Source organism: Mobula birostris, chromosome 6 (genome assembly GCF_030028105.1).
Source record: "Mobula birostris isolate sMobBir1 chromosome 6, sMobBir1.hap1, whole genome shotgun sequence".
NCBI classification, from domain to species: Eukaryota; Metazoa; Chordata; class Chondrichthyes; order Myliobatiformes; family Myliobatidae; genus Mobula; species Mobula birostris.
In genome coordinates this window covers 50767905-50780205 of record NC_092375.1, presented here as the reverse complement: position 1 = coordinate 50780205, position 12301 = coordinate 50767905, and the positions used below count along the sequence as shown (strand labels likewise).

Genomic DNA, 12301 nt, shown 5'->3' with positions numbered 1-12301 from the left:
GGTTATAGTAATGCATGGACAAGTTATATGATTGTCTGCTTACAAAAGTTGAAATTAAAATCATTTTGCAGGCTGAGCGTATACATTTTGTTATCTGTGATCTATTGAGCAGCTGGGGTCAATATGTTCATAATATAGGAATAGCAATCATGCCAGGAGATCTTTGTCCTGATGACACTTTTAAGGATCCTTTTCAGGTTTTATGCCAATGGCAAGGGTGTTAATGGCTGATTTAAAACTGTTTCTGTGTTGTTTCATTATCACAAACTTGCAAGGAAGCAGTAATAGCCAATAAGTCCCATAACATCTTACATCAGGGGTTCTCTAGAAAAGTATCCCAGTTCAACCATTTTCAGCTGCATCATCAATGGCTTTCAGTTTATGTTTGCTGATGATTGCTTAGAACTGAGTTCCATTTGCAACTCTTCACACTATGAAGCAATCGTGCCAAAAGCGGTAAGGTTTGGACAGATGTGGCCTGAAAAAAATAGCAAGCATAAATTATACCTCAAGTACAATGTCATGTGTACCTTCTGTTTAAATTATTCTCCCCCCATAATCAAAATCTGGGAGTAGGAATGTTCATCATTTATCATAAACATAACTGGACAATACATAAATAGTATATTTCAGCCACACACATACATACAACCAAATGAAACAACATTCCTTTGGACTGTGGACAACGGTGCACCCACAAAACATCAATCACCTATGGCACATAAAACATAAAACAAAATATAATCACAAATAAGTTAATAAAATATAATTCAAAATGCATGTAACGCACAGCACAGGTAAACAGTAAACCATAAAGAGTACAGTGAGCAGCCCACTGACCTAGTGACGAGATTTCAGTGGTGGCAGGGTACTCGACAGTCTCACAGTCCGGCAGTTCTAGTCCTGATGCTCCTGTACAGTAGTGGGTCAAGGAGATTGTGGGATGGATGGTAGGGATCTTCACAACAATGCTTCACGCCCTTACTATGTAACGCTTCCGGTAAATGTCACAAATGGGGGGGAGGGAGAACCCGGTGATCCTCTTGACAGTTTTTACTCTGCTTCGTAGGATCTTGGAGTACAATGCTCACAATGCTTTTATTCAGCCGAACAGGAGCTAGTTTAAGAATGTGGTGGAATACTTCACACTCTGTGGATGTGTTCACCTAAAAAGCGTGATACCATCCACTACAAAGTAGCTTACTTGCTTGGAATCCCAGTTACCATCGAAACATTTATTTCCTCCACCACCATTGCTCCCTGACTGTACTACGTAGCATCTTCAAATGCTTTAGAAGGAATTTGCTCAGGAATTTTTAACAGTATCTCACAAGCCCAGAAAGAACAAAGGCAACAGACACTTGAAAATAAGGCACTATTCTGAATGAGAGATACTACAGCACAAAGCTCTTGAACTCCTTGCCTAACAGATCTGTGGGACTATCTTTATAAAACAGACTGAAATAGTTCAAGAATGCTGCAAGCTCCCATCTTTGCAAGGACATATGGGGATGGTTGATAAAACGGGCCTTGTCAGTGACACATGTATCCTGAAGTTCTATGAGTCTGTGGTGGCCAGTGCGATCATGTTTGCTGTTGTGTGCTGGGCAGCAGGCTGAGGGTAGCAGACACCAACACAATCAACAAACTCATTCGTAAGGCCAGTGATGTGGGGATAGAACTGGACTCTGATGGTGGTGTCTGAAAAGAGGATGCTGTCCAAGTTGCATGCCATCTTGGACAATGTCTCCCATCCACTACATAATGTACTGGTTGGGCACAGGATTACATTCAGCCAGAGACTCATTCCACCGAGATGCAGCACAAAGCGTCGTAGAAAGTCATTCCTGCCTGTGGCCATCAAACTTTACAACTCCTCCCTTGGAGGGTCAGACACCCTGAGCCAATAGGCTGGTCCTGGACTTATTTCCTGGCATAATTTACATTTTACTATTAATTTATGGTGCAACTGTAACAAAAACAAATTTCCCCCGGGATATGACTATGACTAAGAAGGAACATTGAAACATCTGTCTATTATTCTTAGTAATGAATCTCTATGCTGCTTTATGTAAATTTCTTTTTGCTCTATTTATTTATATAATTTTTATTAAGGGTGGATAAGGTTGAAAAATTAAATAATTTCTGAATTCTTTTCATCCCTTGGCAAAGATACACCTTCAGAGACATAATCTATTACATTTACTCTTAAGAGTAATATAAAGTTATTATGTTTACTCTTAAGAGTAAAGTTATGAGTGAGAATACCGTGTTAAACCTTTGTACCACTAGATAGCAGCAAGCATCAACCAGCACGCATCTCACTACAAAAATAGTATGATTTCAATATAAATTATTTGCAATACCAACTTGAGAGATAAAATGTATTTTTTTATTTCTAAGTTACTTTCATGGAAAATACAACACCTACATCAAATTTACTTTAAATCATCATTACATTTTTGTTTTTCAGCTGATAAGTTGTTTATCACAGGAAGGCTTACCATCATATACTATAAACATTTTACAGGGAGTCCTTGCCTTATAAACATATACTGATAAACTTAGAATTTAATTAGTTAAGTGAGAAATGGATGGTCCATGGAAACCACACAGTGGCATGCAGAAGTTTGGGCACCCCGGTCAAAATTTCTGTTACTGTGAATAGCTAAGCGGGTAAAAGATGAACTGATTTCCAAAAGGCATAAAGTTAATGATGACACATTTCTTTAATATTTTAAGCAAGAATTCTTTTTTATTTCCATCTTTTACAGTTTCAAAATAACAAAAAAGGAAAAGGGCCCAAAGCAAAAATTTGGGCACTCTGCATGGCAGTACTTAGTAACACCCCCTTTGGCAAGTATCACAGCTTTTTCTAGCCAGCTAAGAGTCTTTCAATTCTTGTTTGGGGAATTTTCACCCATTCTTCCTTGCAAAAGGCTTCTAGTTCTGTGAGATTCTTGGGCTGTCTTGCATGCACTGCTCTTTTGAGGTCTATCCACAGATTTTCGATGATGTTTAGGTCAGGGGACGGTGAGGGCCATGGCAAAACCTACAGCTTGTGCCTCTTGAGGTCATCCATTATGGATTGTGAGGTGTGTTTAGGTTCATTATCCTGTTGTAGAAGCCATCCTCTTTTCATCTTTGGCCTTTTAACAGAGGGTCTGATGTTTGCTTCCAGAATTTGTTGGTATTTAACTGAATTCATTCTTCCCTCGACCAGTAAATGTTCCCCGTGCCACTGGCTGCAACACAAGCCCAAAGCATGATCAATCCACCCTCGTGCTTAACAGTTGGAGAGATGTTCTTTTCATGAAATTCTGCACCCTTTATTCTCCAAGCATACCTTTGCTCGTTGCAGCCAAAAAGTTCTGTTTTAACTTCATCAGTCCACAGGACTTGTTTCCAAAATGCATCAGGCTTGTTTAGATGTTCCTTTGAACCTTTTGAATAGAACTTTTTGGCACGGGGGTAGATCAATCATGCTTTGGGCTTGTGTTGCAGCCAGTGGAACAGGGAACATTTACTGGTAGAGGGAAGAATGAATTCAATTAAATACCAACAAATTCTGGAAACAAACATCACACCGTCTGTAAAAAAGCTGACGGTGAAAAGAGGATGGCTTCTACAACAGGATAATGATCCTAAACACACCTCACAATCCATAATGGATGACCTCAAGAGACGTAAGCTGAAGGTTTTGCCGTGACCTTCACAGTCCCCCGACCTAAACATCATCGAGAATCTGTGGATAGACCTCAAAAGAGCAGTGCATGCAAGGCAGCCCAAGAATCTCACAGAACTAGAAGTCTTTTGCAAGGAAGAATGCGCGAAAATTCCCCAAACAAGAATTGGAAGACTCTTAGCTGGCTACAAAAAGCATTTACAAGTTGTGATACTTGCCAAAGGGGGTGTTACTAAGTATTGCCATGCAGGGTGCCCAAACTTTTGCTTCGGGCCCTTTTCCTTTTTTGTTATTTTGAAACTGTAAAAGATGGAAATAGAAAGGTTTTCTTGCTTAAAATATTATAGAAATGTGTCATCTTTAACTTTATGCCTTTTGGAAATCAGTTCATCTTTTACCTGCTTAGCTATTCACAGTAACAGAGATTTTGACCAGTGTTGCCCGAAGTTTTGCAAGCCACTGTAGGTGTTGTCTGAACCTATGATTAAATCGGTGGATTGCTGGGTGGTGTGGCTGGAAGGGCCTGTTCCACACTGTATTTCAATAAGTAAATGTTTAGCGGCCACACAAGTGCACGTGACTGACATTGGTGAGAGACTTTGGCGACAGTCTCCTGCCCCAATTAAGCAGCATAATGTCCCAAATAAATGAAGGGAATCCTGGTTAGTTTTTAAACTAGCTTTTGTTCTTTAAGAGTTGTCCCAAATAAGCAAGTGCCCTGATTAACCAATGGCCTTATTAACTGGAATCCACTGTATTTAAATTATCAATAAGAGTATGTTAATGCCAAACCTCATAAATTGCGCAAGGATCCAAGCAGAGCTAAAGCCTGATCAATTAAACACAGGGTTCACTACTGTGTTTGAGAATGTGCCTATTGAACCAAGTCTCCTAAAGGAAGGAGTGAATTTGGTTATGTTACTATTCACTCACACATTTTATTTTGCATTGGTTGATTTTATCATTACTCTCGCACATTGATGGCCTTTCACCTGGCTACACAAACAGCTTGAATGTAGCTCAGAGCTTCCAAGTCAAATGCAAAAGTTAATAAGATTCCTGAGTTACCCATAACCAAGTTAGTTAGATCCACACAAATAAAATGGCAATTTATTAACATAAGGTGAGTGGCGACTGAAACCATACTCCACTTTGAATCACTAACTCTAGATGGGGCAAGAAATAGGAGATAGAAAGTATTTTGTACATATTTTTATTGATTTTTTTTTAAGTGCTTGATGATAAGAACATTGTGAGTAGTATCTACCTGCAATGTGCAGGTACACAATTAAGGTACAAGGCCATGATGAGGTAGATTAAGAGAGCAAGAGCTCATCTTTATTGTATGTGGAGTACACATTTGCCTTGTACTGGTTAGGTAAGTAGTGATAATTTAAGAGATTGCATATGATCAATAACTTCTGGGTTTTTTTCTGCTTCATAGACTGGGAAGTCCGCTGCTCCAAACTGGACATTCTTGCATTGTTTGCCACGAAAACCTGAAGAAGTTGATGATGAGGTATTTTACTCTCCACGATCACTGGTCTTCCAAGAAGCTGAAAATAGGAAATGGACAATCATGGTAAGAAAATTAAGAATATTAGAAATCACATCAGCTTAATTTTTAAAAGTTCTAATTGTGTTACAACAAAAGGAACCAGAATCTCCTTAAAACATTTATAGTCCACACAAAAACATATCCTAAAGTTAATTCTTCATTTCATGACTCTGGATGCATTGCACATCAAATCCAGAGTCTCAGAGAATTAGATAAAACACTATCATTTATTATATCTTCGATGTCTTTAAGAACAGTATACTTACCTATCAGGCTATATTAATGTCACATAATAATGGACACTAATCACAGTACTTTTAGAAAATACTTGTTGTAAAATGAATCAAAATTTCCTTTAATAGACATGCATTTCTAAGTTACTCAGTATGGTTTTCATAAGGAATAATTTGGTTGCTTTAAACTGAAGGGTGATTGGAAATCTGTCAAGTAATGCAAAACCAACTTTATAAATTACTCTCAGACTTAACAGGCTTCATAGCCATGACATGGATCTGTAAGTCTAGAATACTATCTTTATAAAAGTTTTTAAAGTTTTTACTATCCTGGTTATTTATTGGATCTCCATTATAATTTAAATGTTAGGAAATGACACGATAGAACAGTTGACTCTTCAGTAATGGTTAACTCTTCAATAACTTCCAGCACTATTGAGCAGACTGTGGGACACGTAAAGTACACATGCAGTAAGGTCACAGGTATAGGTCAACATACATTGCTTAAAACTACAATTGATTGAAACGTTTGAAGTTTTTTCAGTAGTGCCTACCTATGCATTAGTTCAGGGAGACTATTGTCTACTCTAACTCCACCAGCTGAGAAGCACCTTCGATTATCTGTGTCACATACATCAGTTCAGCAAGTTTCATGGGAGTTGAGGTTAATTGTTAAATGATTCGTCATGATTTGTTTCAAATGTCTTCCCTTCTAAGTTCATTCTGCTGGCATTTGTGGTTAATATTACATTTTTTTTTCTAGATTGAGTTAGGACTGTAATTTCACTCAGAAGAGATACTTACAGTATATGTTCACAGTTACTTGCAGTTGTTGAAGTTGTGGTCACAAGCAGACTTATTAGTATTAAATTGATACAATAATGACATTGTGAAAAAAATAGTTGCATTTTACTCAGTTGTTTTCAATTATGCGCATAAATATCTAAGAGGTTTCAGACTGTAGAATCTCTTTGCCTTTTTCCTGCAGCCCACTAAAACAGTTTATTTTCCTCAATGCCTCTATTTAAAACCTCTGTCTAGGAGCAAGTGGCTCAGTTACCCCTTATGTGGGTCTGTGTCGTACTGATAATGCTTTGTCATCATGCTGTCCTATAAATTCAGGTTACTGTTGTCCTGGTTAAAAAAGATTGAATGCTAACTGACACTAAATGAGAACTGATAACTCTCATTTCCAACGTCCACTAAATACATTGCTCATTTCAGTAATTTTTCCATTGGATGAGGATGGAGAGTTAGAATTGTCCATAATGAAGAATTTCTGGGTTAAATATTTTATTTATAATAATGAGCTAAACTGTAAGTCATTATTGAACCTGTTTAAAGTGTTTGAATTATGTCCCTTCACAACAATCCCCATCATCATCCAGTCTTTACCAAGGATACCTTTTATTTTGAAGTAGATCTTCCGACGTTTTACTCAATTCAGTTGCAAGGAGGAATTTTGTTTCCTATCTCTAGTAAATTCTTCACTTTGAAGGATGGTAACAAATAGAAACTTTTGAGCAGCAGTCCTAGATAATTATCATTATTTAAACCTCAACTTTGTGTAGCATTTGTTTGTGTTTTTTTTACAGGGTGCAATGGTGAACATACTGACAGATTATTCTCCATTGAGCAACAAACCAGAGTTCTGAATCCTGCCCTACAGTTTAGTATCCATTATGCAAGAATGCTCATAGAAGCATTATATGAAATGCTTCAAATACTGGTGTAACTCTGCAATTCTTTGATAATAAATTACACTATTTAACAGAATTATTTTGTTGACATAAATTTATTAGTGGTAATTGAAACACAGCTGTTGGTTCATAAACTCATTTCAATTAAAAAAGAAAAGATGATGTGTAAGCATCATGTCCAGTTATTAAAACAAATACATCAGCTTAGTGATATTTTAGAGACGATGAGTGTTTGTTGATTAAGCTGTATTATTGATTTGAGATATTAATCTACATTATCTCTCAATCAAATGTTCTGATTTAATCGTGAGAGATGCTAGATAGAGGCTGACTGGAAGTAGGCACTTTGTGTAGAATTTCCTCTCTGGTAGTGTACCTGGAGATAGAAGATTGTGGTCCAATTAAGTTAAATCTTCCTCCTAATACTTTGAAGTCGTCTGATACTTCCTAATATTAAAAGGTAAACAAAAGCTATGTCTTGACAGTCAAGTTTAGGATTGATTATTTTTGCTCTAACACATGTCACCACCACCACCAACAACAACAACAACATAACTTCCAATCATTTGACAGAATAAAAATATCCCAAAGCATTTCCCAGGGAAAATATAAATGTTAACGTACCTATTACATGAGCTTAACACCATGTCTGATCTGCAAACGGTTATAAAATAATTGAATATCTGTAAAACCTTAAGTACAAAAAGAAATATTTTACTCTATTGTCCATGTGACAAAAGTACTTTAGTTAATTTTATGATAAATCAGTCAATCATACATCATAATCATCTAATGTGGTTCTAGCACCTTAGATATCAGATGCTCACATAATCTCAAAAAGAATTTTGTATTCATGGTTAAGGACCCAAGGTCTAATTCCCACCTTTTATACTCAGTCCACTTGTTATGTTTTGTAACTCCAAAACATAAAACTAATTGTCAAAAAAAGATGAGAGTCCAGGAGATAGTGTCATAGTTTCATTTTTACTTTAGCAAGATGTGCACGTATAACATGATGGCATGATAACGTATGCCATTCATGTACTTTTACGTATATAACCCATAATGAATTTTGTAAACAACAAAGAATGCCTAATCAAACAATATATTTACAATATTACTCAAATATTATTGACTTATAAATACACAACACTGCTCCCTGTGAGTAAAGTGTCTAATGTCACTATTTCTTTTATCTTTTGGAAAGCCACCTCACATTGCTTTGTCCATTGCCATGTCTTCCCAATGTGCAGTAATGAGTTCAAGGAGTAGAACACAGTAGTCAGCTTTGGCAGGAGCCTGTTATGGTAATTAATAAACCTTAAAAAGAACCACAACTCTGACACGTCCTTTGGCCTTGTGGCATCTAATACTGCTGGAATTTCTCAGCACATTTGTGTAATCCTTGTGCATCAATAGTGTGACCACAGTAAGTGATACTTGGTTTAAGAATTCACACTTGTCACATCATGCTCTGAGCCCATAATCTTCTGATCTTTTTAAGTCTTGAGATTTTGGTGGCGTACCTTGTCATCCTCACTGGTAATAAAGATGTCATCCAGGGAACTCTGAGTGCCTAGACAGCCTTGCAGCACCTGTTCAATAGCTTTCTGCCAGAATTCAGGAGCAGGTGCCACTCCAAAAATAAGCTTATTATACCAATAAAGCCCTTTGTGAGTATTAATGTAGGGAAACACTTTGCACTCTTTTTCTATCTCCATCTGCAGGTGGGCCTCAGGTAAATCCACTTTGATGAATTGTATCCCTCCAGAAAGGTTTGCAAGGATATTTTCAAAGATACCCATTCTTCTTGGCTACTGGGACCACTAGTGTGATCCATGGGCTATACTCAGCCTTGGAAAGAATTCCTTCAGCCTCCATGTGATCTGGCTCACTGGCTACTTTACCACAGATGGTATAAGGAATCAGAAAGCTTTTACTCAGATTGTATAAGGAACCAGACAGGCTTTGTAAAACTTGGGTGTGGCATTTTCATTTAACACTATTTTACCCTTGATGTGTTTGAATTTACCATTCTTGAACACTGCTGTGGAATCATCCAGTACCTTTCTTAATTCGCTTTCAGTTGTATTTATTTCAGGAGATGTGGCATTCAAATGGTGGATGGATCCCCAAACAAGTTGCAATTGTCTCATCCACTCAGGTCCCCACAATGCTGGCCCTCTTGTTTTGACCACATACAAGCCCAAAGTGGCTTGTTTGTTGTTATATTTCACTTATGAATATCGTTCCCAGAGGAATTACCTTTTCTCCAGTATACAGTCTTAGTTAGATATCTGCAGGCTTCAGTTCAGTACCTTTTAAAATTGCACTCAAACTCATCCCGTGGAATGACTGAAACAGCCAAGCCAGTGTCCATTTCCATTTTAATTTCTTTGCCATTCACTTCTGGTGTAAGCCAGATTGTTTGTCTATTGTTAGTTTTCACATTTTAAATCTCAAGGCTACTCAGTCCTGTGTCACTCTCATCAGATTTTTCATCAACAGCATGCAGATTCGTGCTCTTTTAAAAAGCTGCAACTGACTTTAGATTTTTCTCTTCCTTGTGCAGTCCATTTATTTTGTCTGTCCAACATGCTCTTTGTATGTGTCCTACTTTGTTGCATTTTTTGCAAGTTTCACCTTTAAACCTCATTGGCCTGGTGTATGTGAGACCCTACCACAACAGTAACACAATTTGTTCAGCCAGGCCATTTTCTGTCTAGATGTGGCAATTTTGCTTACACTCACTTTCATTCCTGAGAGCAACTCAGTTGAGTCTCTGTCTGCTGTTTCCATTGATACAGCTATTTCAACTGTTCTTTCAAATATGAATTGTGCTTCAGTTAGGAGCTGTTTTTGAATGCTTTCTTGTAAGATTCCACAAACTAAATGATCTCTCGTTAAACCCATTACCGAACTGCCCGTGCTCAGACACCACCTTCAATTCAGCCATGTATGCTGAAATGGATTCCTCTTTGCTTTGATTCCAGTTATGAAACCTAAAGCATTCTACAATCAACAGTGGTTTTCGGTTCTAAATATTCTCCCGTTACTCTCATGATATCAGCAAAGCGGGTTTGGTTGGAGCAGTTAAACTTCTAAGCAATCTATGCCTTTAAATCCAATGCATACAGCAAAATTAGCACTTGCTTTTTATTGGCTATTTCATTTGCTTCAAAATACTGCTCAATTTGCTCAGTGTACAATATCTAGTTATCCCTTCTGCAATCAAACATGTCTTTCTTTCCAATGTAGCCATTTCTGCTTCCTTTTTTATTTATGATTATTACCACCCAGTTTATGAACCAGTGAATTTGTCTGTTTTCTGCCTTGTTTTGTAACTCAAGTGTCATCTTTCTCAAAACGTGCTGCATTTTTTATGAACTCAAATGTCTTGCTGCACTTTTTTTTTAAACTCATACACCTTCCTGCACTTCAACAGGTAGGTAGTCATTTTGGATTCGTTTCTGAAGTTCTTCTTCTCCAGATAGCCATGAAAGCAAGAAAAAAAGAAAGGCAACATGACTATTAACCCCCAAATCCCCCCCCCCACACACACACACACAAAAAACAAGAAACATCAGGCAAAAAACAATACAAAAAAAAATACGGCTGAAAAAAGTCCGCAGTCCAGGAGTCCACATCCAAAACGTAGAAATCCTGGGCAACACTCTCCCTCTCCGTAGCAGAGCGAACTCACCAGCGATAAAAAGGCAGGCAGCCAGTGTTTCAATCTCTATCATCGCTATGGTCAGCAAACAACGGAAGCTTAAGTTGTTAAAATGGAGTAGAACATCGGTTTGCAGCCTTCTCGCCACAAGGTTCCCACACGTTGCCTCTGCCTCCTGGAATCCCCTCGTAGGCTGCAGAGCGCTGGAACACCCAAATGATCTTCAAACTGCAAATCAGAAGCTCTAACTATTACAGAATCACATTCAAGATAAAAAAAAAATAACAAATGTAAAAGACAAAAAAGAAGTGAAATATATGGTTTCATGATCTATCCAGGAGGTGTCAACAGAAGAAGCATTGTACGTAGGCACCATCTTGATTGGAAGTTTGTGTTAAAACTTACTCATCGGTACTGTTACGTTGTGTGACTCCAAAACGTAAAACTAATTGCAAGAAAAAGACAGGAGCCCAGGAGAATGTGTCATAGTTTTGTTTTTACTTTAGTGAGATGTGCACGTATAACATGGTGGCATGAATATCCACCGTCAATCCTTTAAGTGACATTTGCCAGTCTATCTTAGCTAATTCACGTCTCATACCTTCAAAGTTACCCCTCTTTAAGTTCAGAACCTTTGTTTCTGAATTAACTATGTCACTCTCCATCTTAATGAAGAATTCCACCATATTATGGTCATTCTTACCCAAGGGGCCTCTCACGACAAGATTGCTAATTAACCCTTCCTCATTGCTCAAAACCCAGTCCAGAATAGCCTGCTCTCTAGTTGGTTCCTCGACATGTTGGTTCAAAAAACCATCCTGCATACATTCCAAGAAATCCTCTTCCTCAGCACCTTTACCAATTTGGTTCACCCAATCTACATGTAGATTGAAGTCACCCATTATAACTGCTAAAGAGTGGAGTGACATTTGCAATTTTCCAGTCCACCATACTAGAGTTCAATGATTTTTGAAAGATCATTTTTAATGCCACCACAATCTCTACACTTCCTCTTTTAGAACCCTAGGATGCAGCTCATCTGATCCAGGTGACTTGTGTACCTTTAGGTCTTTTAGCTTTTTGATCACCTTCTCTTCTTTCTTTCTCAATCTTTTTATTAATTTTTTAAAAAGTACATATATACAAACAAGAGGAGGATTATCTCCGATATCTATATCAATAACAATACGTATAGAAAGTAAAATAAACATTATCAAGATCATACATAGTATTAATCTAATAGTATATAATAAAAAAATAAAATACTCCTCTTATCATTTCATAAAGAGAGAAAAAAGATAAACTTTTATAAGCAACACACATCAAAGTTGCTAGTGAACGCAGCAGGCCAGGCAGCATCTCTAGGAAGAGGTACAGTCGACGTTTCAGGCCGAGACCCTTCATCAGGACTAACTGAAGGAAGAGCTAGTAAGAAATTTGAAAGTGGGAGGG

At 37.6% G+C, this 12301-nt stretch overlaps 1 protein-coding gene across 1 annotated transcript in view; it reads left to right on the top strand.

Annotated features, from left to right (window-relative positions):
• otc (ornithine transcarbamylase) overlaps positions 1 to 7252 on the top strand; it is a 52964-nt gene extending 45712 nt beyond the window's left edge. The window contains exons 9-10 of the mRNA XM_072262272.1: positions 5130 to 5267; positions 7072 to 7252. Of these exons, the coding sequence (XP_072118373.1) occupies positions 5130 to 5267; positions 7072 to 7131 (198 nt within the window). The 3' untranslated portion in view covers positions 7132 to 7252. The remainder of the gene's footprint in view (positions 1 to 5129; positions 5268 to 7071) is intronic.
• The last annotated feature ends 5049 nt before the right edge of the window (positions 7253 to 12301 follow it).